The sequence below is a fragment of the Alexandromys fortis genome, unplaced genomic scaffold (genome assembly GCF_014885135.2).
Source record: "Alexandromys fortis isolate MF-2015 unplaced genomic scaffold, M_Fortis_MF-2015_v1.1 scaffold_39, whole genome shotgun sequence".
Taxonomy (NCBI): domain Eukaryota; kingdom Metazoa; phylum Chordata; class Mammalia; order Rodentia; family Cricetidae; genus Alexandromys; species Alexandromys fortis.
In genome coordinates, this window is record NW_026067918.1 from 3,130,957 (window position 1) to 3,158,361 (window position 27,405).

The following is a 27,405-nucleotide window of genomic DNA, read 5'->3' on the forward strand; positions in this document are numbered from 1 at the left end:
TTTTTTCATTCAACTGTTTGTGCCTTTGCATTCTACAAAAATCCAGAATGCAGTATTCCATTCTGGCATTTCTTTATAGTCCCTTTAAATTCTTTGATCATATTTATTGTTGCTATTTGAAAATAATCTTCTTATATGTCATCTGAGTCAATTTTCTCAGGTGATATTACTATGTGACTAAAATTTTTGTTGGAGATTTGTTTTGCTTATTCATATTTGAGATTTTTCAATGGGCCTTAAACATCTGAAATTAGGTAGTTAGTGGTGTTTTTTGGTAGAGAAGTCTTTTCTCTCTTTTGTTGAGTGGGTATCAGATGTTCTATTGTCTGTTACCCCAACTTGTCAGGTTGCCACATGAGGCTTAGGGTCTTTGAACAATTCTTTGTCGATGTTCAAATGATGTTTCAGAAGGAGAGCCAGTTAAGTTTGAGCTGAGGTTTCTGAGCCCAGGAGCAGGCTTTCTGTAGAGTTTGCAGATTCCCAGAGTCAGTTTTCAGGGATCTGAACACTGTTCCTCAGGTAATGGGCACTGTCCAAATTGCCCACATGAATATGGAAATTTTTTTACATGAAAGGCAAGTGTGGAACTCATGGTCCTCAGGTGTGTCACAGAGGTGGGTGGAGTTGCTGGGTTATATCCCAGGCTAGGAATGAGGGCAATGGTATTACTCAGGTGGATGTGGTTAGTACAAGTGAGGCTTCCCTACCGGAGGGATATATGTAGAGAGGGGTACAGAAAGGCAAGAAGGACACAGGGTCATTAGGCAGTTTACAGAGATGGATGGAATTACTGGTTTGGGTCTAATGCCCCTCCCTGGAGAAGGTTCTTAGGTTGCAGAGGTAGGTATAGTTGGCACTGGGAATCTTGCATCTACCTAGAGAGAGGGACAGGTGTGTGCATTGAGAATGTGTGGGGTTGGTGGGGTAGCTGGAGTAGAGGAGGTGAACTCCCCAGCTAGGGTTGTGGGTTAGAGAGGTCAGGCAGGTCTGGATGGCTTCCCTAATGGAGGGGTGTCTGCAGAAAAGGGCACAGAAAGGAAGTGGAACATTTGGTCCCTGTGTAGGTCACAGGGGACAGCAGTTCAGCATTGTTTTAAAGTAGAGCTGATAAGTAAGCTAATGAAGTATTTGTCTTTTTGTTCCTGCCCTATACCCCTACCATAATGTCTTCCACGTTCACCCATGCTATCACAAAATACAGAATTTCATGTTTTATAGCCAAACAGTGTTCCACATTTCCCCTATCTGCTAATCAATCGATGGTGGGTAATTAATTATATTGGTTCTAGTTCTTGCCTATTGTGAATAGTGCTACAGTGAATGTGGAGGTGCAGACAGCTCTTTGATAGGTTGATTTTATTGCCTTTAAATACATGCCCCGTGGTGAGATTGTTTTTAATTTGCTAAGAACCCTCATGCTCTTCTCCATAGTGGCTGTACTAATTTGCATTCCATTCCCCAAAAATACCATACTTTTTTTTATTTACTTTCCTTTCTCTTAATAGCCATATAACGTAAGGAGGTGATAGCTCATGGTCTTTGGCAGGGTCATTTCCTGAGTCCTGAGGCATACCCTGCACTGTGTAGTGCCCAGCTGCAGCCACCAGAAAAAAAAATGTATGCCGAAGTCACCCGGTCCCAGCTTCTTCTTCATAAGTGAAGGGACTACAGTTCCATATGTAGAGGATTCCTTAAGGTGTTGGATTTGTTGGTGCTGTAAAGTTTAAAATGTTCTCATATAGGCAAGCCTTTGGGACGTGTGTACTGGGAGGATGGAGATACTGTGTCCTTCTAGGAATCCAGAAGGGGGCTAAAGGATCAGAAGATGGAGTGGTGTCCAAAACTGGACAGTAGAGACCTGGGACTTCTCGTGCTATTTTAACTTTTATGAGCATAATTTATTTATGAGTATACTTTACTTGTTTATTTCAATATTAAAAGATTAAAAGGGGAAATCCTGCCATAAGAATCACAGTACAATGCAGGGAGAACAGGAAGAGTCTGATAATGATACGGACCCTGGCCGCAAGACAGGATTGTGACAACAAGGTAAAGAAATGGAGACAAGAAAGTGAACCAGGATCTGCCTCCAGATGGAGCGTGTTCCTGCCTGCCACCTGTCTCCTTTCTGTCAGTTTTTACACATTACCAAGGACAGAATCAGAACAAGAGACTTTCCCCCAAAGCTCTGAAACTCTGTGAAGCCCTTTTTCTGCTGGTATGATAGGATACCTGTGGCTAGATAATTCATAAGCAATTTTCTTTGGCTTATTCTGGAGTCCAGAAGTCCAAGAGCATGTCACTGTGGTCTGCCCATCCCCTGGGGAGGTTATGAGATGTAGCATGACTGAAATGGGAAGGACACTAGGTGTACCAAAGAGGGGAGAACACTGAGGGCATCCATACTTTAAACCACTTCCTGCTGGTAGCTAATCCAGTCCTTCCAGAGGAGGAAGTCCTTCCCAGAGAAAGGAACTACTCTCCTGTAAAGATCAGCTCTCAACACTACCACAGTGACGCTGAATTTAAATGTGAGTTTTAGAAGAGATGAGTCACTCCCTTAGGTGCACCTTCTTATCTTGCAGAACAAGTTCCTCCCCTGGGTACTCAGCTTTCTTCAGCAACTTCCTGAGACCCTTCCTTTTCCCTTCCTTCAATCCCACCACCCTCTGCTTCTGCTTCATCACATTGTGACCCTCCCCTGTACACACTCACTCCTCTCAAGTCCCCCTCGGTCACTTTTCTTATTGCTTTCACCAATACTGAGGGGAAAGGATTTGGTTAGATAAATGATTTGGAGGGTGTAGCCTCCATGTGGGGCATGGGAAGGCATGGCATTAGAAACAGCTTTTTGACTGGAGCACCAGGTGTCCGGGATGCTTTCTTGCATTGGGGTGGATCAGGAAGCAGTAAGTGAACAGGAAGTGGAGCCAGACTATAAAACCTCAAAGCCACTCCTAGCAACCCGTGTCCTCAATGGGGATCCCCTTCTAAAGGTTCCACATCTTCTCACAACATTGTCACTGGCTGGAGACCAAGTGTTCAGTTACAGAAGTCTGTGGAGAGATGACTTTTCACAGCCAAACCATAGCACCTGCCAAGGTGGGTCAGAAATGCCAGGACTTCCAGTCCAGGGACACTGGAAGACCAGGATTGAGCCAACAACCTGACTCAGAGTCAGCGATCTCCGCCAGAACTGGAATGGGACTGAACCAGCTACCTAGGATAGAGAGAGAACAAGTTCCACTGGCAGCAGGAGCCAGGAGCAAATCCAGCCCCGGAAGCCAACCCAGTCCTGGGACACCGTCGGATCAGGATCGAGCCAGCAACCAGATCCAGAGTCAGCAATCTTCACCAGAACAGCTACAGGGAAGTAACAGCTGAGCAAGAGAGCCAGAGCCAGAGACTACTGAGGGTCCAGACATACATCTGGGACCTTCAAAGGAGTAGACCAAAGCCAGGACCCTGGTGGGTCTGAGTGTGAGTCTAGGACATTCCAGGAACTAGGCCTGAGCCAGGACCTCTGCCAGTCTGGACGTGAGTGAACCTGGGCCCTCCAAGGGAATAGGCAGCAATCAGAAATCTCAACAGGGCCAGATGTGAGTCTGGGTCCTCAGAGAGAGTAGGCTTGAGCCAGGACTTCTGTGGGGCCAGGCATTGGTCTGGGTCATCAAAGCGAATAGGCAGGAACCTGGAACCTCTGCGGGTCTGAGCGTGAGTCTGGGACCTCTGAGGGAGTAAGCAGATCCTCTGCAATTCCAAGCGTACCCAAGCCTGTGACCTCTGAGGCAGTAGACTGGAGCCAGAAACCTGTCCAGGTCCAACTCCAACCCAGGGACTTCTGCAGGAGGGGTTCCAGATGAGGATTTACAAAAACAGGGCAAAGCCTGCAAGCTAGACGAAGTGGGTCTGAGACAGCAAACTCCAAGGGAGCAGAGCAAAGCACAGGAACGCTGAACTATCTCCAGAAACAGAGTAACCAACGGGGTAACTAGAACTGTAACACTGACTGTACCACAAGGAACAACCATCTGAGCTTTGGATTCACTGGCACCTAGAAGATTATTCAACAGAATCGCAGACAGCCCCAACCACAGCCATTAGAGGAAAAGATGAGTAGACAAGAACACAGGCAACATCACAAAGAGCAACACAACACCAGTAAAACCTTAAAGACCTTACAACAGCAAGACCTGAACAACCAAATATGGATGAAGCAGAAGAAAATGACCTAAAAATAATTTTAAGAGAATGTTTGAAAGTCTAATAGAGGAAATGAGAAATTCCCTTAAAGAAATGGAAGAAAAGACAAACAAAAAAATTGGAATATATCAGCAAATCACTTAAAGAAAAGCAAGAAAAAGAAATCAAACATATGAAAGAAATACTCAGGACTTGAAAACTGAAATAGAGGCAATAAAGAAAACACAGACTGAGGGAATTATAGAAACAGAAATCATGAGAAAACAATCAGGAGCCACAAATGCAAGCATGAACAGCAGAATACAAGAGATGGAAGAAAGAATCTCAAGCGCTGAAGATACAATATAGGAAAAAGACTCATCATTAAAGAAAACATTAAATCTAACAAGAAGTTAAGCCAAAATATACAAGAAATATGGAACACCATGAAAAGGCCAAATCTAAGAATATGCCTATGAAGATACAAGAAGCTTAGAGAACAACAAATATACTGGATCCAAATAAAAAGTCCTCTCACCACATAATAATGAAAACACTAAACATACAGAGTAAAGAAAGAATATTAAGAGCTGCAAAGGAAAAAGGCCAAGTAACTTATAAAGGTAGACCTATGAGGAATACACCTGACTTCTCATTGGAAACAATGAAAGTCAGAAGGTCATGGTCAAGCATCATGCAGACATTAAGAAAACAGGGATGCCAGCCCAGACTACTATACCCAGCAAAACTGTCACCATAGAAAAAAAAAACAAGATATTCCATGACAAATCTAGATTTCACCAATACCTAGCCACAAACCAAGCCCTACACAAAATACTAGAAGGAAAACTCCAAACCAAAGAAGTTGGCTACACCAACAAAAACACAGGCAATTGATGGCCTCATAGTAGCAAATCCCAAAGAAGGGAAAAACATACAAATAAATATCACCAACAATGAAAACTAAATTAACAGGAGATATCAATCACTGGTCATTAATACCCCTTAATGTAAACGAACTCAACTCACCCATAAAAAGGCACAGGCTAAGAGATTGGATACAAAAACAGAATCCATCCTTCTTCTGCACACAAGAAACATACCTCAACCTCAAAGATAGACATTGCTCAGAGTAAAGAGTTGGAAAAAAAATTCCACTCAAAAATTCTGCTTGTTACCTAAGAAATAAGCAGGTGTAGCTATCCTCATATCTAACAAAATAGACTTCAAGCTAAAATCAGTAAAAAAGACAAGGAAGGTCATTTCATATTAGTCACAGGAAAAATCCATCAAGAGGAAATCTCAATACTGAACACCTATTCCCCAAATAGAAGGGCATCCTCATATGTAAAAGAAACACTTCTAAAGCTTAAATCATACATTAAGCCCCACACACTAATAGTGAGAGACTTCAACACTCCCCCTCTCACCACTGGACAGGTCAATCAGACAAAAAATGAACAGAAATAAGAGAACTAACAGATGTTATTACTGAAATGAACTTAACAGATGTCTATAGAATATTCCATCCAAACAGAAAAGAATATACCTTCTTCTTCTCAGCACTTCACGGAACCTTCTCAAAAATTGACCACATACTTGGTAACAAAACAAACCTCAACAAATACAAAAAATTGGAATAACCCAATGTACCTTATCAGATAACCATGGAATAAACCCAGAAGTCAAGAGCAATACTAATTCCAGAAAACCCACAAACAGGGAGCCTAGGCAGTTTGGTTGCCCACCTGGATGGAGGTGGGTGGTCCTTGGACTTCACACAGGGCAGGGAACCCTCATTGCTCTTGGGGCTGACGAGGGAGGGGGACTTGTTTGGGGGAGGGGGGGAAATGGGAGGCGGTGGGGGGGAAGAGACAGAAATCTTTAATAAATGAATAAAAAAAAGAAAACGCACAAACACATGGAAATTAAACAGTGCTCACCTGAATCATCAATGGGTCAAGGAAGAAATAAAGGGAGAAGTTAAAGGCTTCCTAAAATTCAATTAAAATGACCACACAACATACCAAATTTATGAGACACAATGAAAGCACTGTTAAGAGGAAAGTTCATAGCATTAAACGCCTACATAAAGAAGCTGAAAAATCCCACACTAGTGAATTAATAGAAAATCTGAAAACTTTAGAATAAAAAGAAGCAAACTCACATGAGAGAACTAGGTGGCAGGAAATAAAGTGAGAGTTGAAATCAACAAAATAGAAACAAAGAAAACAATACAAACAATCAATGAGACAAAGAGTTGGTTCTTTGAGAAAAATCAACAAAATAGACAAACCTTTATCCAAACTAACGAAAAGGCAGAGAGAGAGTATCCAAATTAACAAAATCAGAAATGAAAAGGGGGACATAACAGACACGGAAGAAATACAGAAAATCGTCAGGTCATATTTCAAAAACCTGAACTCCACAAAATTGGAAAACTTAAAGGAAATGGACAACTTTTAGATAAATATCACTTACTAAAATTAAATCAAGACCAGATAAGCAAGTTAAACAGTCCTATAACTGCTGAAGAAATAAAAACAGTCATCAAAAGTCTCCCAACAAAAAAAAAAAAAAAAAAAAAGCCCAGGACCAGATGGTTTCAGCTCAGAATTCTACAAGACTTTCAAAGAAGAACTAATACCAATACTCCTCAAATTATTCCGCACAATAGAAACAGAAGGAACATTGCCAAACTACTTTTATGAGGCTACAATTACCCTGATACCCAAACCACAAAAAGACATAACTAAAGAGAATTAGAGAGCAATCTCACTCATGAACATTGATGCAAAGATACTAAATAAAATACTGGCAAATCAAATCCAAGAACACATCAGAATCATCATCTACCATGATCAAGTAGGCTTCATCCCAGAGATACAGGGATGGTTCAACATACAAAAATCTGTCAACGTAATCCACTATATAAACAAGCTGAAATAGAAAAGCCACATGATAATCTCATTAGATGCCAAAAAAAAAGCTTTTGACAAAATACAACATCCCTTCATGATAAAGGTCTTGGAGAGAGCAGGGATACAAGGAACATACCTAAACATAATAAAGGCAATATACAGCAAGCCAAGAGCCAACATCAAACTAAATGGAGAGAAACTTCAAGCAATTCCACTGAAATCAGGAACAAGACAAGGTTTTCCATTCTCTATATATCTATTCCATATAGTTCCTGAAGTCCTAGCTAGAGCAATAAGACACCAAAAGGAGATCAAGGGAATACAAATTGGAAAAGAAGTCAACCTCTCACAGTTTGTTGATTATGTGATAGCTTACATAAGTGATACCAAAAATTCTACCAAGGAACTTCTATAACTCATAAACACTTTCAGTAATGTAGGAGAATACAAGATTAACTCAAAAAAATCAGTAGCCCTCCTATACACAGATGATAAAAGGGCTGGGGAAGAAATCAGAGAAACAACACGCTTCACAATAGCCACAAATAACATAAAATACCTTGAAACAAATGGAAGACTTATATGACAAGAACTTTAAATCTTTGAAGAAAGAAACTGAAGAAGACACCAGAAAGTGGAAAGATCTTGCATGCTCCTGGATAGGCAGAATTAACATAGTAAAAATGGCAATATTACCAAAAGCAATCTACAGATTCAATGCAATGCCCATCAAAATCCCAGCAAAATTCTTCAAAACCTCGAAAGAACAGTACTCAACTTCATATGGAAAAGCAAAAAACCCAGGATATCCAAAAGAATTCTGTACAATAAAAGAATTTCTGAAGGCATCACAGTCCTGACTTCAAACTCTACTACAGAGGTACAGTACTGAAAACAGCCTGGCATTGGCATAAGAACAGACAGGAGGACCAATGGAACCAAATAGAAGACCCGGATATTAATCCACACATCTGCGAACACCTGACTTTTGACAAAGAAGCAAAATTTATCAAATGGAATAAAGAAAGTATATTTAACAAGTGGTGCTGGCATAACTGGATGTCAACATGTAGAAGAATGAAAATAGATCTATATCAGTCATCATGCACAAAACTCAAGTCCAAATGGATCAAAGACCTCAACATAAAGCCAGCCACACTGAACCTTATAGAAGAGAAAGTGGAAAATACACTTGAACACATCGGCACTGGAGACCACTTCCTAAATATAACCCCAGCAGCACAGACAGAGAGAAACAATAAATGGGCCCTCCTGAAACTGAAAAGCTTCTGTAAAGCAAAGGAGACAGTCAACAAGACAAAACGACCACCTACAGAATGGGAAAAAATCTTCACTAACCCCACATCAGACTCCAGTCTGATCTCCAAATTATACAAAGAACTCAAGAAATTGGTCATCCAAAGATTACATAATCTAATTTTTAAAAAATGGAGTACAGACATAAACAGAGAACTCTCAACAGAGGAATCTAAAATGGCTGAAAGACACTTAAGGAAATGATCAATATCCTTAGTCATCAGAGAAATGCAAATCAAAACAACTCTTGAGATTCCATCTTATACCTGCAAGAATGGCCAAGATCAAAAACAGTGATGACAACTTATGCTGGAGAGGTTGTGGGTAAAGGGAACACTTCTGCATTGCTAGTGGGATTGTAAGCTGGTACAACCCCTTTGGATGTCAGTGTGGCGAGTTCTCAGAAAATTAGGAAACAACCTTCCTTAAGACCCAATAATAATACCACTTTTGGGTATATATCCAAAGGATGCTCAATCGTGCCACAAGGACATGTGCTCAGCTATTTACATAGCAGCTTTGTTTGTCATAGCCAGAACCTGGAAACAACCTAGATGCCCCTCAACTGAAGAATGCATAAGGAAAATGTGGTACATTTATACAATGGAGTACTAAGCAGCAGAAAAAAATAATGACATCTTGAATTTAGCAGGAAATTGGATGGAGCTAGAAAACATCATTTTGAGTGAGGTAACCCAGACACAGAAAGAAAGAATCACATGTACTTACTCATAAGTGGTTTTTAAACATAAAGCAAAGAAAACGAGCCTACAAACCACAATCCCAGGGAACTCAGACAACAATGCAGACACTAAGAGAGACTTACATAGATCTATTCTACATGGGAAGTAGAAAGTAAAAAAAGATAAGGTCTCCTGAGTAAATTGGGAGCATGGGGACCTTAGGGGAGGAGTGAAGGGGGCAGGGGAGAGTCAGGGATGGGAGCAGAGAAAAATGTAAAGCTCAACAAAAATCAATAATAAAAGAAAAGAAAATGAAACTCCAGGACTTATTCCCCCATTTAATTAGAAGTTTTTTAAAACAAAGAAAATAACATTTTTAATGATGGTGTCTATAGGGCAGTTTTTGAAAGATTTGATTAACTTAAAATTGTAGCGTTACTGGGGCATGGTGTGCCCTTCAGCATGCACACAGTGCGTCTTGTACGAATCAGGGTAATTAACCATCTTTTTCCCTATTTCTTTGTGTTTGGGCCTTTGCGTTCCTTTCTTCCAGTAGGTCTTCACAAAATATATAATAGGGATGTTGTTACATGCCAGACACTGGATTCTTCAAATATGCTCTCATGTCTTTGCTCACAATGAATTAGCAATGGAGAGGTTAGATTTGCAATTGAGTAGCTGGGAAAGCTGAAGCCAAGAAAACTCTCCAGAGGTTCCACAGCCAGGGCAGAGCAGAGCCCACTGCCTCCTGTTCAGAACCAGCATCTGAACCTAGCTCAGACCCCCAAAGCCTCTGCTCCCTCTACAAAAGCTGCATCGCCCACCCCCGGCTCTGTATGCTCTACCTCTTGCAGCTACACAGCACTCCCCCCACACACAGAAAGATGCCAGCGTGTTTTCCATAATTCCTGAAGGAATGGCTTAATAAATCCTTTAATGAGGTGCCTAATTAACCTTTATTTTTCCAATGATGTCATCCATACTCTAATAGATTGCAAAACTTAAAAAAAAAATAAAGGAAGAAAGCAAAGAAAAAAGAATGTGGCGAACATCTATGTGCTAGACACTGTCTGGCCACTGTGCATACATCAGAAGTTAATTAGGAAGATTTCTGAAAGGGAGCCACGTACAGGAGTTGCTCCTGAAGCCCCCACCCCTACCTGAAGGGAAAGCAGCACTTCTCTTCTGTACTAACTGTGAAAGATAGGCCTCAAAGCTCCTCCAAGGTGTCCCAGCAACAAGCCCACGCCTTGCCTTCTTCACCACAGAAAACAACTCCTGAACAAAGCAGCAAGATCTAGCTTAGGAAAACCAGTAATGCGAAATTAACATCTCATGGTTGTTGGTTTTATCTTGTTTGTGTTTGTGTGACTGTCCAGAATCTTCGTGGAATTTGGAAAGCCAAATAAAATGAAAGTGAATAAATTAGATTCTTTTCCTCGGAAAGAAGGGACAAGGAAGGAGCCAGGCACGGTATGCACCTGCAGTTCCACCTTACTTGGTAGCCTGAGACATGAGGAACACTTGAGCCTCGTCGTTCCGGGCTACCCTGGGAGACATAGAACAAAGAATATCCCTGTCCCTTGTGTGAGCTACCCAGCCAACTGCAGATGTGTGTATGGTAACTAGTTGAACTGATCGTTTGAAACTGAGAATTCTTCAGGCTGTTTCTGAGGAAGCATACCCTCTTTTCCTGGTCTCTTAGGCTTGAAAATTATGTAGCTTTGGAAACTGCTTCTAATATAGTTTCTTGGTCCAATTCACACAGAAAGGCCAGTTGTTTGACAGTCACAGTGACAGGTCATTCACTGACATTTATGTTGGGCTCTTGAAATCATGCCCATGGTGTGGGGAGAGCATCTGTTGACTGAGATTATTGTGAAAATACTCCACAAGAAAGGAGGGAGGTGAGGGAAGACCTTTTTCGGTAAAAGCCACACTGTCTACCAGCTGACCATGGGATCCCAGTAGAGCGGATCCACATTGCTGCCCAGAGAGCATCTTAACTGGCAACCACAGAGAGCCCAAATGGCTAGGCAGTGATAGCACAGCCGCCTGCCTGGGGACCCCTGATTTTGGAAGAGCCCTGTCATTCTGCTCCATTCCACTAAATCTTTTTTCATTTTTCTTGTGTGGCAGAGAATGAAACCAGAGCCTGGAGCATACTAAGTGTGGGCTCTACCACTCAGCCCCATCTCCAGCCCCAGCCTAAAATGACAAAGCAGAAATGACTTCCCCATGAACTTTTTTTCTAAGTAAATATTTTTTATTAAAAATTTTCACTTATTTTGCATACTAAACACAGTTTCCCTCCCTCCTCTCCTCCCACTCCCTCCCCCTACCTCCCATTTACTCTCCCTGCCCCAATCTACTTTCCTTCCTCTCCAACGCAGAAAGGGGCCAGCCTACCATGGGAGTCAACAAAGCAAGGCACATCAAGTTGATGCAGGACCAAGCTTCTCCCCTCTGCATCAAGCCTGAGCAAGGCAACCCAGCTTGGGGAATAGGTTCCTAAAAGCCAGCTCAAGTGCCAGGGATGGGTCCTGATCCCACTCAAGGGACCCCACAAACAGACCAAGCCACACAACTGTCACCCGCATTCAGAGGGCCTAGGTCGGTCCCATGCAGGCTCCCTAGCTGTGGGTCCAGAGTTCAGGAGCTCCCACGAGCTCAAATGACCAAACTTTTTAGATCCCTCCTCTGGCCTGGTCCCATTCAGGACACATTCTTTGTTTGGATGAGGGAAAATATCCAAATACTCTTAAAAGCTGTCTGCCACCATTGGTGGTAACTTCCCTTTTTGTGGCTGTGGTCAGTTACGTGGCTTTTATTTTCCTTATTTCCTGGATGTTTGGGAAGGCTGTAACCCAGGAACATTGCTGACCTGTTTTCTCATGTTAAGAGGGTCTGTCCCACCTGGCTACTTGAGGTTAAATGCTTCTTCTCTGGGCAGCCAACCTCCACAACTGGGCAGGTGGCAAAGTCAGTAAAGTGCTCACAACCACAAGGACCTGAGTTTGATCCCCATATCCCACATTAAAAAGCCAGGTATGGTAGGATGTGCTTGTAATCTCAACATTGGGTGGGCAGAGACAGGTGACTACCTGTAGCTCACTGACCAACTAGCCTAGCCTAATCTATAAGCCCCAGGCCTATGAGAGACTCTTCCTTAAAACATGCTAGATGGCACCTGAGAAGCCTACACACATTCTCACACCCACACAGACTCACACAGAGAAAGACACACACATGCACACATACACATATGCATGCATACAGGCACAGCAGGAAGCCAGACTATGAGCCAGTTCGTTCACCCTGGTATAGATTTTAAAAAGACTTAAGAGGGTTGGGAGATGGCTCAGTGGGTAAAGAACTTGTCTCACAAGTATGAGAAACTAAGTTTAGATCCCAGAACCCATGTAAATCCAGACACAATAGGATACATCTGTAACCCCAGCAATCCTGCAACAAGATGGATTGTGGAGACAGGAGAATCCCTGGGAGCTCAGGGAGGGGGGTGCTGGTCTGGCATATACAACAGTGACAAGAAAGAAGTTCTGCCTTTAAGTGTGAGGACTGACATCCAAGACCCTAACATCTGTATGTCTTCACTCACACATATGCAGAAAGACATGAGAGCTATGAACAAGTGATAATGTAGGTACATTGATTAAAAGCTTATTCACAAATATTGAAAAACAAAAAAATGCAAGACAAGCTGGGAATTGAAACACAGCGTTACTGGGCAGCTGAGGATATCAGTAGTTCTTGATGTTTGCCTGTAAGTGTGCTTTACTATGCTAGTGTGAAGAGAAGGGTTCAGACTGACATACTGACAGATGAAATGATACCGTGATACATGGTAACACTGATGAGAGTAGAAGGGAAACGAGAAACCATGAGTTGATTCCTGCCGGAGCTGAGCTGTGGATTCTGGTAGAACCATTACAGTCTTGTGTCTATTTTTTCATACATTGAAAAGCTCCCATGAGAAAATGCCCAAAACCAGCAGGACACCTGCCAGGATGAGCACTCTACACAGAAGCTCCCAGGTTGCATGGTGTGAGGAGACAGCGCTGAGCATCCTGGGAGTCCTGAAGGCTAAGATCCTGGGCCAAAGCTTGGGAAAGGAGAAAGCTTCCCGGATGGATCTCCAATGAATTGCCATAGGTTTAAGACTGACTGTAGTTAATATTGTATTGCACATTGGAAATTCTCTAAAAGATGAGACTTTTAATAGATTTAAAAAATTGAAAAGGTATGTTTACAGCAAGGACTCTCGTGCCTGAAGGGATTTATAACAATTCTATTGCTGTCAAAATCTGCAAGCATGTACATGGAAAAGCACACCTTCCTGTGTTACATACAATGAAAATGAATGACTTACTGATGCATGTCACGACATGGATGAGTCTCAGACGTCTTATTCTGAGTCAGAGTGAAGACATCAAGCAGCACTGTATTTCCAGGGTCCATTTGTTCAAAGCTCCAGCGCAACCCTGCCTGGTAAACAGGATGACTCTAGAGATTTCTGTTCCCTAATACTGAGCCATGTGCTGGCATAGGTACAGTCTTGCCCCCCTCTTTGTTTTCCTTTTCCATAAATTCTGTTGCTGATAGCCAATGACAGTTCACTATTAAATTGAAAATTCAAAAAAATAATTGGTAATTATAATTCATAGTTTGCACTATGCTATTCCCACACACACGCACACAACTAGGACATGAATCACCACATATAGTGTGCATAGACTCAGGTGGCCCTCATTTTACCTGATAGTGACCCCAAAGCACAAGAGTAGAGGTGGTGGCTCTGGGAAAAAATAGAGAGGGCTGCAGTGATTCCTGGAAGTGGGAAGGAAGATGGCGGCTTCTCAGACCTGCTCTGAGGGTTGGGCACACCCACAGCTCCAGCCATCTCCCACGAGTTTTAGGGCACATCTTCCTCAGATAAAGAGGGGCGACTGTAGTGCCACAGAAGAACTCAGCAGATGGGACTTAGGCTGATAATCATTTGATTTTAACAGACATTATGTCTTTATCTGGTAGACCTAAGGTAACACCAGGGGTTCCTTGGAAACAGATGAAGACCTCATTCACAGGGAGCTAAGAGGACAGGAGATGCTTCAGTAAAGCAGCCTCCATTGCTTGCTTGACAATGGCGGTGAAACCACCGGCCAGAAGTCCTGAGTGGTGCCTAAAGCTGACTTTTGGCTGGTGACTGCCACGGAAGCAGAAACTCAGTACTCCAGCAACCTGGGATAGAATCAGACCTCAAAGCAGACCATCTTCTAAGAGCATCCAGGACAGAGCACAGCCCTGCTGACTCCTTGACTTCAGCCTTGTAAGACTTGGAACAAGGAAATTAGCTGAGGCCTCTGGACAGCTTGTCTCCAAAATCATAAGAAAATTAAACGTTGTTGTAAGCTTCTCGGCGTGTGATAATATTATAGGTATGGGAAATAACGACGGGGGACTGATGAGGAAAGAACGGGATGGCCATGCTGATGGGATGGGCAGTGTCCAGACTGTGCCTCTGCTACAGGTTGACTAGACATGTCCAAATGAGCACACAACTGGGCATTCAGTCCCAATACCAATATTCAAGCCACCATCAACAACAGAAAGAAATTGGATATATATATGTATGTATATATACATACATATATATATCCATTATCTTTACCACAGCCACACCCTATGCACTCCAAGCACAGACTACCCTCTCAGGTCATCTGCAGATGACACAACAGTGCAGGTTCATGGGTTCATGGTATGGTTAATATTATCATTCTAATAACTGAAAATTTTATCCTCCAAATAGCTGTGGAAGGACCCTTTGCCTGCAGTCACCCGTGAGGAACCTATTTACTTGCCTTAGTAGTACCATGGACTAGGCACCCCTGGATTTCGGCAGACTTCATTAGCATTGCTTCCTGATACACAGACTGCTTGGTGGGCATAGCCCTCTAGGTCTCCTGGGAAGACTTGGGCTTTCATGGGGTCTCCTAGGTAGATACGTACTCCATGCTTAATGGTCTTTGGAAGAGGTGCAGCCTCTTTGTCAGACATAACCTCCTAGGTACACATAGTCTCCTAAGTAGACAGTCTCCAGGTAGATCCAGCTTCTGTACTGGGCACAAACTCCCTGAAGGACATAGCCACTTGGATAGACACAGTTGGTGAATACAGCCTCTTCAGTGGACACAGTCTCCTGAGTAGACACAATTGGTGAATACAGCCTCTTCACTGGACACAGCCACTTGGATAGACACAATTGGTGAATGTAGCCTCTTCAATGGGCACGACCTCTTTAGTGGACATGGTCTCTTGGGAATAGGGTGCCCTCCACTCTATACACAACACAGTTCCTCCATCACCACACCTGGTTGGGAAAAGTCACAGCTCCCCCAGATCCCACTTGCTACATTAATATGCCTCCACTCTTTTATAGACAGGATCTCAGCAGGATGTCTTTGATTCTGAGCAAGCAGAAAATATCCTTAGAGCCCATCAGCCTTTCTGCTGTGTGGATGGGCTGACCACCCACGGACAGCTGCTCATGTGCACTATGTTATGTGCTCATGGATTCCGTGGAGGCTGGTCCTTCTCAAGGCGAGCCTTGGGCCCTGGTGTGAGACTTGGACCCCAGTGCCAGCAGCCTTCCTTGTCTACCTTGCGGTACATGGACACTGTAGACTTCCATGGTAGACTTCCAGGAAAAAAATAAACGGATAGAAAGAGCTAGAAGACTTTTTTTTTTCCAAGTGGCATATTAAAACTCCTCCTGGGGGCCAGCTTGGCCAACATCCAAGAAACGTGAAGTGATTTATTTCTCAGATCTGCAGGATTTAGTTCAATCTTATTGTAGTTTTTTCAAGTCTACCTAGGGAATTTTAACTAAAACAATTTAGCTGAAAGGAATGGGGTCTTAAATCCCATGCAGATGGACAGCGCAGGATACACAGAAGAGTGGGCACTCCACAATGAGTGCCCTTGGCAGGAAGCCCTCTAAGAAGGCCCCTATGAGCCTCAGCAGAGCATACTTTCACTGTCATGTAAATCTAGACTCGCATTGAGAGCTGATTTCATTTTCTCTTAAGCTTTGTAGCAATTGGAGTCTGGCTTAGTCATGTTAGCCAGTTCTCCACCACTATAGCAAAGATAGGAGGTAATCTGGAAAGACGGAAGGTGCACAGCTTGGGAGGTTCGGGTCAATAATTATTAGGTGCCTTTGTCCTCGGCCAGTGGTGAAGCAGCATCTGATGGCAGCCACATGTCTCAGAGCAAAACCGCCCATCTTTACCAGCCAGACAGGGGGGGGGGGAGGGAGGGAGGGAGGGAGGGAGGGAGGGAGGGAGGAAGGAAGGAAGGGAGGGAGGGAAGGAAGTCCATAATTCCCTTGGAGTGTGCTTCCAGTAACCTAAATTCCTCCCATTAGCCCCACCTTACAAAGACATCACCACCTCCCAAATGCTCGAAGCTGGGGCCAAGACTCTAGCATGCACACACATGTGGGTACCCACACACTTCTGGGGGGCAGTAAGTATCCCAATTGTGCCTTGGGTTAATGAAGCTGCTGCTCTTTGCTGTTGCTGATTTCGGTGTGTAGCTTCAGACTGGCTAAAGGGAGGAGGATTCAGCTCACTGAGAAGGATTGAACCACAAGTTAATTACAGCTTTCTACTCCATGGCATGCTATTCCAAAAGCCCCCTCTCCCGACACCCCCACAGGGACAGTCAAAGCATGGCGTTGCCTGGACACTTGGGTGAATGGCAGAAGCATGTGACCGCAGGAGATAGTCATTCCCTGAACACACTCACTTGTCTATTTTTTAATCCATATGAGACTTTAACATAAAGTTAAATGTTTTCTAAAACTCTACCTAGGAGACTATGGTTTTGGTCCTACTGACCTTGTGTTATTCAAATGAGCCAAAGGTTGACTCTGTGACCCCTTGCTTGTCTATTTTTTTGTCGAAGTATGAGGTGCATTAGCTCAAAAGTATGCCATCTTCAAACTCAAAAGTTGACACCCCTGATTTCTTTTGTGGTGCTTGGAGTCAACAGCCTTACACAAGCTAGGCAAAGGCTCTGATTCTGGTCTATTACCCCAGTTCTAAATATCCAGTCATTTTGAGTAAGTTCAAACAAGCAGAGTTTGTCTAGAACAGTGGTTCTCAACCTCCCTAATGCTGCAACACTTTAGTATAGTTCTTAAAGTTGTGGTGATCCCCAACCATATATTTTTTTTTTCGAAACGAGGTTTCTCTGTGTAACAGCCCTAGCTGTCCTGGAGCTAGCTCTTATAGACCAGGATGGCCTCGAACTCACAGAGAGCTGTCTGCCTCTACCTCCCAAGTGCTGGGATTAAGGGTGTGTGCCCCTACCACCCAGCCCATAAAGTTATTTTGTTGCTACTTCCTAACTAATTTTGCTACTGTTATGAATAATAATAAATATATGATATGCAGGCTATCTGATATTTGACTCCAATCACTGATCTAGAACCTGCCTATTTTGCATAGCCTGTTCTCCACCCACTCCCACCCCCCACATCTCCAGGAACTGATCAGACACAGCTTTGTGCTGGTTTGACCCCAAGCTCTCTGAGCTGGAGACTGTCTGCTCTCAGTCCATATCTACGTATTTCCTGTGGGTTGACAAATATGTATATACAGAAGGGAAGAAAGAGGTGGGAATGAGTTAAACTTATCACAAGGAATAAGCCAGGAAGGCTAATGGAGACAGCCAGCTCTCCCCTGCCAGCAGGGCTGCCTCCTTTGTAAGCCTCTTGTTCCACTCCGGTGACAACTGGTTGAAGCCCAACCACCCCTGGAAGGCTGCACAGCTTCCCTCAGCCTACAGATACAGATGTTCTGCTCATCCAGGGAGATCTTTACCCAGTGTGCCCAGAGACACATTTGAGGGCTTGTCTAGCAGCTCACAGCACAGGTCTACATGACAAACGAGCCACCGCAGCCCCTGGGTTCCTTCTCCATCTGTCTCTCCTGGGTATTGTCTGGTGCTCCTTCCCTTCTAGATGAGCAGCCTCCCCCTCCCTTAGGCCGCTGCTATACTTGTACCTCCCCAACAGAGGGCATCTTTCCAGAGACTACATGCCAGAGCATCTCCAGGAAAGCTGTGTTCTGCTGCCACCTTGTGCCCATCTCTCTTTCCTGGTACAGCCCCAATTTCCCCAGTGCACCTCAGCCATCACATGTCACTACAGCTGTTCCATGCATGCTTAGATCCAGTTATTAGCTTCCCGCAAAGCACACAGTAGTTCTCATTCATTTTTATGTCATTGACACTCAGGAGTGTCTCCATGTACTCAGCCTGTGTACATCCTTACCTATAGCTTTTGGCTTTTCAGTTTAACAATTTCTTCAGCTACTGTGACAATGCTTCTCCCTACATTTGCACAGATGCTTAGATTAATTATTTTCTGAATGTAGAGAACACAAATATATGCAAAGTCTTAAAAAATTATACTGTGTTTATAAGCATGGATGGGGTTCATTGGTATACTTTCTCAGTATGTAAGTACATAAGTACATCTACATTCATATCACAATAAAGTGATTTTATTTGTGGACTGTGTCAACAGAAAGTGTATACAATTTTTGACCTGCTTTCCTTTAATTTCTTTACGATAAATAGTCAAATTGAAATTTGTATATTGAAATTATTTCTTTAGCATAAAATATACCAATTAGAGGCTGGAGCATTGACTTGGTGGTTTAGAGCATATACTCTTCTTGCAAGAAACCTGAATTCAGTTCCTGACACCTATAGCAACTCCCTATACCCAGCTCCAGGGGAGCCAGTGTCCCTGACCTCTACACACACACACATACACAGAGAGAGACACACACACTCATATCATAGACATACACATAATGAAAATAAAGTAAATCCTATTAATAAGCCAACAAATATAAGGATATAAATAGCTGCATTGTACTTCACATTGTTGTAAAATTGATCATTTCATTACTTTCCTTGAAGTATGAATGCTATCACTGTTACCATCCAGGGCTGAAATGTATCTTTGGTTCCCTTTACCAAGCATTATCAAGTGACTGTCTATTGTAGTTTAGAGTTATATACATACTCACTAAAGATAAAGTCAAGGTGGACATGGTAGCACAGGCCCGGTAATTCCAGCACTTGGGAGACTAGGGCAGGTTTGCAGTTTAAAACCAGCCTGGGCTATACAGCAAGGCCCTGTCTCAAGGCAAAATAAATAATGATAAGGAACCAACTGTTACCCAGACAAACAAATCATATTACCACACATATGAACTGAAGCCTTGTGGATATTCTTTCTTTATTAAATAAATGTATTCATTTATTTTACATCCAGACCACAGTTCCTTTCCCCTCCACCTAACTCCCCTCTGCCGCACCCCACCCCCAATCTACTACTTTGTTTCTGTTCAGAAAGGGACAGGCCTCCCACGTGTGTCAACAATGTGTGGCATATCAAATTGAGGTAGGACTAAACTTCTCCCTTTGTATTAAGGCTGGACAAGGAAACCCTGTATGAGAAGTAGGTTCCCAAAAGCCAGCCAAAGTGTTAGGAACAGGCCCTGCTCCCACTACTAGAAGTCCCACAAATACAGCATACAACTGTCACACATATGTAAATGGCCTAGGGTGATCCCATGCAGGCTCCCTGACTGTCGGTCCAGAATCTGAGTTCCTAGAGCCTACGTTAGTTGTTTTATGGGTTCCTTTATAATTTCCTTGACCCCCTGACTTATACTCATGACTCCCTCTCTTCAACAGTATCTCCCGAGTTTGGCCCAATGTTTGGTTGTGGGTCACTGCGTCTGTATCCATCAGTTACTGAATAAAGCCTCTCTGATAGCAATTGGGCCAAGTGTTATAATAGGAGCAGCGAGCTGCGTCCTGCCACCCGGCTAGCTTTATCCAAAATAATTACATGAAAACTGTATTCTTTTAAACACTGCTTGGCCCATTAGCTCTAGCCTCTTACTGGCTAACTCTCACATCTTGATTAACCCATATCTAATAATCTGTGTAGCACCACGAGGTGGTGGCTTACCGGTAAGATCTTAACCTGCATCCATCTTGGAGAGGAGAGCTATGGCAACTGTCTCACTTCCCTTCTTCCCAGCATTCTGTTTGGTCTACTCTGCCTATCTAAATTCTGTCCTATCAGGTCAAGCAGTTTCTTTATTAATTAACCAATGAAAGCAACAGATAGAAAGAAGACCCACCTCCATCAGCTAGGCACCAAGACTTTTTTCCCTGATCCTGTTTGGCTGTATCCTAGGTCTCTGGGTCCTCAGGCTCCAGGCAGTGACAGAAGTAGGGTCACTCTAACGCCAAAGGTCTCAAACTAGATCAGTCATAGTTGGCCACTGGCACAATCTCCCAGCCACCTTACTCTCCATCTCCCATACTTCCCATAGGCAAGACAGACTGCAGATCAAATGTGTGACTGAACTGGGGTCCCAGTCCCTCCACTGGAACTCTCACCCAGTCACAGGAGATGGCAAGTTTAGGCTATGGTCCATCATTGCTAGGGTCCTTAGCTGGGGTCCTCCTTGCACATTCCTGGGAGTTTACATTGTACCAAGTTTCTACCTGATCCCAAAATGACCAACCCCCTTTCCAGGCATCTCTTTCGGTACTCTCCCCTTCCATCTACTTCCCAGCTTGATCCCTCATGTTTCCATCCCTACCCTCCCCCAGTCCACCTATGAGATCTCTTCTATTTCCTCTTCCCTTGGAGATCCTTGCATTCCCCCCTTGAGTTGTAGGAGGCCACTTGTTCGTTTTCCAGCCACACAGACTCAAAAAATAATTATACAGAAACTATATTAATCACTGCTTGGCCTATTAGCTCTAGCTTCTTATTGGCTAACTCTTACATATTAATTTAACCCATTTCTATAAATCTGTGCATCACCACATGGCTGTGATTTACCAACAAAATTCTAGCTTCTGTCCCTGGCCACGGATACATGGCATCTCTTTGATGCCGCCTTCTTTTTCCCAGGATTCAGTTTAGTTTTTCCCACCTATCTCTATTTTTCCCTGTGTAAGCCCAAGACAGTCCTTTATTAACCAATGGTATTCACAGCATACGGAGGGGAATCCCACATCACCTCTCCTTTTCTGTTTAAATAAAAAGGAAAGTTTTAACTTTAACACAGAAGAATTACTTATAACAAAACAGGTATCAAGCAAGAATTTCAATTATAATATTTATATCTACTTTATCTTTTATCATAACTAAGGAAAACTGTAACTATCTATTATTCAAGTCCATCAAGGACTAAAGGATATAATATTACCTAAGTTAACAGGAAGTGCATTGTAAGCAACTTCCAAAACTCTAGAATTGACAGAGACATCTCACTGCCTGGACAGTCACCCAGAGTTCTTCTGTATTGTTGGGGCATCCAATCCTCAGCCCACAGGCCCATAATATCCAGCAGACGTTTTCATGAAGCAAGAAATTGTATGTGAGCATCATATATTTGAGTCCTTGCTCAGGTTGGTACAATCTGACTAATTTCCCATCTTCTGATTGTCTAGGTACAAACAACTGGCTATTTACCAAAATCCACCCTTCCTTCTCCCTAAGCAGGTTCCTAGGCCTCGTTTCCCAGGCTCCCTTGAACATCATGTGGGTATGTCAATGGGATAGCAGAAAGAGCAGCACAGACACTCCAGGCCTGGCCCATGGCAGCCTATCTGAGGAGACAAGGCATAGGAAAAAATCACAGTAACCCATAGAAGAAACTCTGCCCTCTGGGTTCCTCCTCTTCCTGACTGAGTGAGCTGGCACTTTTTGAAGATGGCACATATCACCTTGTGTATACATGCATGGACTTCTGGATGACTGTGTGGAACAGAGCCTCTGCTAGCTTGGACTCCTGGACTTGGCTGCCATGTGCAGAAGGAATTGACCTTTGATCAGAAAGCTAATGATGAGGAGTGTGAGCTCTTCTGATTGCCACAGCTTAACTGACTCTAATTCATTATTTTTATTAAATACTAAGATAACACCAAGTTATATGTAGCATAATTAATTGTGGAAGCATTGCAGGTTTGGCTTTGTTCTGTGTGTTGGGGCATTGTTGATGCTGGTGTTTGTAGTGGTGAGTATTAAACCCAGGGCCTTTCCCAAGCCAGGCCCTTCCACCCCCCTAGCTCTGTAGTTTTGAACAACCCAGCTTCAGAAGGTTTAGTCATGAACACTGGGACCCTTATGCTTCTCTTCCTAACCACCATGTCACCCCTCCATCCAGGGATCCACGCTCCTGCAGTTTCTTTTTCTTCCCTTGCTTTCCTTGAGCATTTGATCATACATGCCTATGTCTGCAAATTGTGTGTTGTTTAGAATTACATGTTTGAAGTTCAGAAATGAAAGCAGATCACATAAGTGTCTAGGATCATTCTTCTCTCCCGTGACCACGTGCTCCTGGGACCATCTGTGTTGTGTGAAATTTAAATGCCTTGACCTTGCCACATAGCAGTCTGCTGTTTATGCGGATGAGTGTGCACTCGCTGGTTCACTCTAGTTTTGATTAATATTGACTTTGTGACTTTTTCTACATGAACAGAGTTGCCATGCGGGTTTCAATAGGGTTTCTTCTGTGTGTCAGAGGTGCGGGTATTTCTTGAGGATTTCTGCCTAATCTAACCTAACGATGCTGCTAGGTACCAGAGTATGTGACATTTTAGATTAAAAAAAAATAGTGACTAGGATCTTTTCTAAAGGTGATATATCTCAGAAGAGTCCGCCGAAAACTAGAGGAATCAGTGCAGGTTGGGGAATGAATATCCCAAGATAAAGAGGCAGCGAGTATTAGGACCCCATGGTAGGAAGGCCTATCTAGGTGGGCAGACCTGCTTTCTGTAGCAGCCCCAAAAAGAAAGAGGAAAGCAGAGGCAGGCACCCCAGGGTACACCATAAGAGGACTCTGCAGTTATTAGAGAAGTCTGGGAAGTTTCCATTTCTGAGACCACAGAGGAAACAAAGAGTTGGGGTTCCTACAAGACCAGTTGACTGTCATGAAGATTAGGCTGCAGGACCCATGGCATGAGAAAGAGAGGAATCAGGATGTCACCTTCTATAAAAGGTACTTACAGCCCTTTGCTGTGTCTCAGTGGGAAGTAAGCAGAGCCAGTGTGTGGAGGATTCCAATGGTTGCTTGGACAGCACTAGGCCTGGGATGCTTTGGTATGGCTAAGTTAAGCCACTAAGTAGGGAATGTCATGAGAGTCAAGAATTTATCTAGAAGGCCTGGATGAGCAGCCCTGTTGTAGAGCTCTTTCTGAGAACTGTGAAGCCCAGGAGTAGATCCCCAGCACGGGGCAGGGGGTGGTGATGGAAAGGCCAGGGATGTCCATATATAAATGACATTCTTGGGAGTATCTTAGAGGAAGTGGAGGGGTGGGGTGGAGCATTACTGAACTGAAAAGGCTTTTGTCCAAAACCCAGTGCTGTAAGGCCTGGTACAGCCTCACTGAGTGCTGCACTTTGATGGACATTAGAGACATAATGTTTACAGGCGTGTATGTGTCTGTGAATGAACGGTGATGAGAGGGGCTGTAATCATGTATTTTACATCTTCGATTATGGGTGTCCATTCTGCTTTCAGACCCTGCCCAACAGCATCCTTTTCTCCATACATGTCATAATCTCTTGTCATTTCTATCCACAGGCAAGAACTGGGACTTGACAGCTGCTCTAAGCGACTATGAGCAACTCCGACAGGTGCACACAGCCAACCTGCCGCACGTGTTCAATGAAGGGAGGTGTGCCAAGCAGCCCGAGCGAGAATTGCCCCAGCCAGGGCACAAAGTGGAGCGGCCCTGCCTGCAGAGGCAGGACGATATTGCCCAAGGTACCAGCTGAGGGACTTAATGCGGCTCCACATCTCCCATGGAAAGCAGGGGAGTGTGACTGAAGCCTTTAGGGCGGGCCCGTCCCATGGGGGAGTCCTGCTTCGCCTGACAGATATCTCTGGTCCTCCAGTTATGTCTGGCAGCTTAGCCTCCAAGTCATTCAATGGCGTGTTCATTGTTCCATGTGTTTCTTCTTTACTGTTCTTTTTCGTCATCAGACTAAGGTATATTTGTGACAGTGGTTATAAAAAGGAATCTTGAAAGGTCTTTGTCCCACCTCCCAGCTCTCACTTTCTTAATAACCACTGATCAGCCAAGTCTACCTGCCTCCTTCTCCTGCTGAGCTTGTAAATGATGCAAACAAATAATAGTCAGGGAGACATGTGGCTTACAAATAGCTTTTATTATGGAGCAGTAAGCATTAGTTCATTCTTTTGGTTGCTACATCTTGTTACATGGTTATTTAGACCTTCTGTATCTGTATAAATGGCCATGCTGGGTCTTCTTGCATTTGTGTTGACATTTGTTTGTTTTCGCCCCCACACACACACCCATAATAAATGTTGTGACGTAAGTTTGAGAGGCTTGGTGAGTAAGAGCACTGGCTGCTCTTCCAGAGGACCTGAGTTCAATTCCCAGAACCCCCTGGCAACTAACAGCTATCTCTAACTCCAGGGGATCTGATGCACTATTCTAGCCTTGTAGAACACCAGGATTCAGGTGGTACACATACATATATGCAGGCAAAACACTCATACATAATAAAAAAATGAAAATAAAGAAAATAAATTTCATTAAAGAAATGCTCAGTCCTATAAATCTCATGCTGATGCTTCTCTCCTTCGGGCTAGTGCCATGCAATGGGCTTGCTGTGGCTTCACGTAGTCATCTCCCTGACCACATTGCTGCTCACTGAGTGCAAACCCAGGGCTTTGCTCTGCTCCTGCCGGCTCTGCCTGGTCTTGCTATGACTTTGCCTTGCTGGTGTTTTGAGGGGTGTGAAGGGTGAAAACTGGAATCTTGTTTTAACTTTCACCTTGTGGTTTGCTTGTTAGTTGGCCTCCTCCTCTCTGCCTCATGCCTTTTTCTTCATTAGTTCATTTCCCCATCAATCAATAGGCTTTGCTATCAGATTGTAGAATCAGCACCTGATCCTCCCCATGACCGTATGTAAATCCCACTGTATCATTTGCCTGGCGACTTTGTGTTCAGAGGACTCTGTCATACAGAAATGTTTAAAGTATTAATGCCCCAGCCTATGAGCTAGTCTCAAGAGGTTACATTGAAGGCCTGGGCTGGATCACACAGGTCTGCGTGAGGCCACTGTGTGAAGTCACACAGGGACGTATTTCTCAGAAGGCATCAGTCTGTTAAAAGACACGTGGCTACATTCATTTCCTTCTTTCAAGATACTCAAATACTGCCTTCAAATCTTATTTTTCCTGAGAATCTCTTAAAGCTTAAGTGCCTGAAAAGGTTTGCATGACTAAAATTCTGTCAGTGGAGCAAACTCCCCGGTTCTCATTCATTTCCTTGAGTTCTTTGTAAACGCCCTCAGCTGTCTTCTTGAAGCTCCTCTTCTCGTCTCCTAAGAGACATGCTTGCCCTGGCATTCTAACCTACATCTTTCTCCTGGGCATTCGTGTGAGTCAACACTTGGGTTTTCATTCCAAATTATTTCTTAGTATTATTAGTATTTCACCATCTTCTCTGTATTTCTCTGAACATATTTGCTAGGCTCATTTCTAAATTCAATCTGTTCAGCCTGATTCCTGTGATGTAAGAACTTCATTTACATTCTTCTATTTGCCTGCCTGCCTCGGATGTTTCCTCAGTTTCCCTGTGAGCACGTAGTGCTATGATTATCAGCTCCTCAGACTGGAGTATATTAGGTCAAAAGCAGGCAGTGTGGGCTCTAGTTGTTCCTCTAATTGTGTAAGAGAGCTGCAAGGTGATCAGCCTTGTTTTTTTTATTTATTTATTTATTTATTTATTTATTTATTTTTAATTTATTAAAGCCTTGGTTTTTTTTGTCTTTGTGTCTGACACATAATAGTTGTACATAGTCATGGATGGGTGCTGTAGATATTTCAATATATATGACCAATGTGTAATAACCCTCTGAGGGCTAGCATATCTGTCATCCCAGTTACTGTTTCTGCTGAAGACATCCAAAACATTTTCTTCTGGCAACTTGGAAAACTACAGTAAATTATGAACTGTGGTCACTGCTATGTTATGAAACATGCAGTTTTATAGTCAATCACCAGTCTCAGTTTCCTCTCTCCCTCCCATACCCACTCTTGCTTACCACCATCCTACGGTAGCTCTGCATAAAAGAGCAAGATCTGTGGGGTCTGCCTGGCTTTTTGCACTCAATGTAGGTCCCTTAGGTTAATCCATGTTATCATAAATAACACAATTTCATTATTTTTATAACTAAAACTATTGTTAATTTATTAATAATTAATCTTTATTAATTTATTAATAATAGTATTAATAAGTACTATCCCCTTCTATGTATGTGCTCTTTTCTCTTTTTCCATTCTGCTGACAGACTTGTATTACTTCTGTTTCTTCACTGTTAGTACGCTGTTAAGCATGTAGGAGAGCAGCTACCTCACAGATTTTCTCTTCTTTGGATTGGATCAAGGATTTGAGCTCAGTGCAGGAAGCAGCAGGGACATGTCCCAGTGACAGACAACCCAGACCTCCTGTTCCATCTCTCTCATTCTGAGTGGCCTCTGTAGTTCCCCCCCCCTCTCTCTTTCTTTCCTCAAAATGTAAGATAACCTAATCATACTGTCTCAGAATGAAATTGAAGTGAATTAAAACTATTCATTCTAAAATATGCAATCTCCATACCTTTCTGTCCATTCAGATGGGGAAAATGTATGAGGTCCTCAAGGCAAACCTCTACTTGACGGTCTGCTTTGACAGAATTTCATTAATGCCATTTATGGCCACTGATACACAATGAGGCTGTAGGAAGTCTTGCTCTGAGGCAGGCAGTGGCTGTGATTTTCCTTGCAGCAGGGATGCTAGCCTAAAAGGAGGTGAGCAACCTTGGAACTCGTGTGCATATACTCAGGAATTTGCCACAGGGTGTTGATCATAGTCACACTTAAACACCAAGGGCCCTCCTTCCCTCAGCTGAATAAGAGGATTTCTGCTGTGAGAAAGCCCACGCCGCCGACACTGACTCTACAGTGACTGTCCCTATGTCATGTGCCCAGAATTGTTGGTTAGGGGCGATGCACCCTGTAATTCCTGTACTTGGAGGATGAGACAAGAGGATATTAAATTCAAGGCCAGCCTTGGCTCCATAAAAATAGATTTCTGGTTTATGTTAATGTCACCATTAAACACGAGGTCCTCTATTAAAAGTATGTTTCACTGCAACC

General features: G+C 43.3%; 1 protein-coding gene across 1 annotated transcript in view; it reads left to right on the forward strand.

The window, feature by feature from the left end:
* Otud7a (OTU deubiquitinase 7A) overlaps nucleotides 1-27,405 on the forward strand; it is a 247,082-nt gene that overhangs the window by 173,462 nt on the left and 46,215 nt on the right. The window contains exon 5 of the mRNA XM_050140410.1: nucleotides 23,818-24,000. Coding sequence (XP_049996367.1) covers nucleotides 23,818-24,000 — 183 coding nt within the window. The remainder of the gene's footprint in view (nucleotides 1-23,817; nucleotides 24,001-27,405) is intronic.